Source organism: Bison bison, unplaced genomic scaffold, assembly GCF_000754665.1.
Source record: "Bison bison bison isolate TAMUID 2011002044 unplaced genomic scaffold, Bison_UMD1.0 scf7180017864526, whole genome shotgun sequence".
In the NCBI taxonomy this organism is placed as follows: domain Eukaryota; kingdom Metazoa; phylum Chordata; class Mammalia; order Artiodactyla; family Bovidae; genus Bison; species Bison bison.
The window spans coordinates 47877-49616 of NW_011495077.1; the positions used below are offsets into that span (position 1 = coordinate 47877).

The 1740-nt window shown below is 38.6% G+C and overlaps 1 gene segment (V, D, J or C); it reads left to right on the top strand.

The window, feature by feature from the left end:
* Positions 1-767, top strand: part of LOC104982073 — an 8892-nt gene extending 8125 nt beyond the window's left edge. Inside the window, 1 exon segment of the V gene segment in view lies at positions 630-767. Within this exon segment, the coding sequence occupies positions 630-767 (138 nt within the window).
* The last annotated feature ends 973 nt before the right edge of the window (positions 768-1740 follow it).

Consider the following 1740-nt stretch of genomic DNA (forward strand, 5'->3'; position numbering starts at 1 on the left):
AGGCTACCTTGGAAAGGAAGCTCAGAATTATTGCACAAAGGGTTGTTTTCTTTTTCCCTTCTTCTTCTGCTAAGTGAAATAGTTTCTACTGCTCTGTCCTTTCTTGTAGTATAGTATAGAAATATTCTGAGAATGGGAGCAAGACCCAAAACTGGGGAAAAAACTAAGCAAACACTGCTTAGTATACTCACTTCAACAACATCTCAATCTCTCAATATAACACCCTAATGAACTGATTTTCCCTGAACAGTAAGAACATGATAGACCACGGAACCTTATGAAAAATACATGAAATCTACCATTTAAACTGCCAAATATACCTCAAAAAATATTAAGCTCTATCTTGTGGAGAGACTCCTTTGCAATTTGAGAGTCTGGCTCCCCAGTCCTCAGCGTTCCATGCGTTGCCTGTAGCTGACTGAGAGCGCACGCTGGGGCAGTGCTGTGTGAGATGATTTTCAGGTGTGTTCTCACTCGGTTCTTATCCTAACCCTTCAAGTTGGGTCCACACTACTTTAGGCAGGCAGTGTAATAGTGCTTGAGATGGAAGAGTTGGCTTATGTTTCCAGACCTATCACTCATTAGTTGAGTGATCTTGGGAGTATCACTTAATTATTTTTATGTTTCAGTTTCCTCATATCTGCAAGGTGGATATTGATAGAATCTACCATGCAGGGTTCTTAGGAGAAGTGAATGAGATGATGAATGCCACTGTGAGCCCAGTGCCCAGAAGAAGGATACTGACTATTCACAGAAATGGAAATTGAACATGAGAGAGGTTCAGTACCTTTCCTGGTGTGCAGAGTAAGGGTCAGAGTGGAGCCCTCCCTCCATACCTTACTTAAAGCACAGGCCTTTCCTCATCCCAAGAGTAACTCTCTATCTTAATACAGTATTGTATTGTCCTTGAAGTGCTTATCCAGTGCAGTGGGTGCTGTGCTGGTTTGATTCTTGATCGGGGAGCTAAGATCCCATATGCCTTGTCCCCACCCCCCAAAAAAATTAAAAAAATCCGGAAGCAATATTGTAAGAAATTCAATAAAGTCTTTAAAAATGATTGACATCAAGAAAATTCTTTTTAAAAAAAGAAAAATCAACAAGTAGACTCCTATTATTGTTAAAACATATAACCTCTGACATTTAAAACATTTACAGAATATCATTAACGTAGGGGCATGACAAATTCCAAACACGATATGCTCCATACCAGATAGATAAGTGTTCTAATTCTTACTATGCCACTTCCCTGATATTTCACCTTGAGTTAATCACCCAAACTCTTTGAGCTATTTGTTATTTGTAAGTTAGGAATAATAGTATCTGTATTGTGTGACTTTCATATTAGAATAATGTACATGAAGCAAAGGAAAATTCAGCACATTATGTGGGTGAATAGTTCTATTTGGGGAATTTGAAAGTTTTAAAAATTTTGTTTAAAATACATATACAGATTCTTAACCAAAGCGGGATTCATGTCACATATTACCATCCCACTCTCTGAAGGTGAATAGTAGCAGTCCATGATTAAGCAGCCCACTTCTGAAAGGTTGTCAGTTCTCTTTGTATAGTGAGCTCATCTCAATGTTTGTGAAGTTGGTCTCAAGAAAGCAGTGTTTGATTCCTCATTTTGAACCACAGACAACTGATTCTAGGGCAGAAATGGTTGGTGTGTTTTTAGCACATGTATGTGGTCTTGTCTCTGATTGGTTGGGCATCCAGGTACAGAAACATATTTTCTGA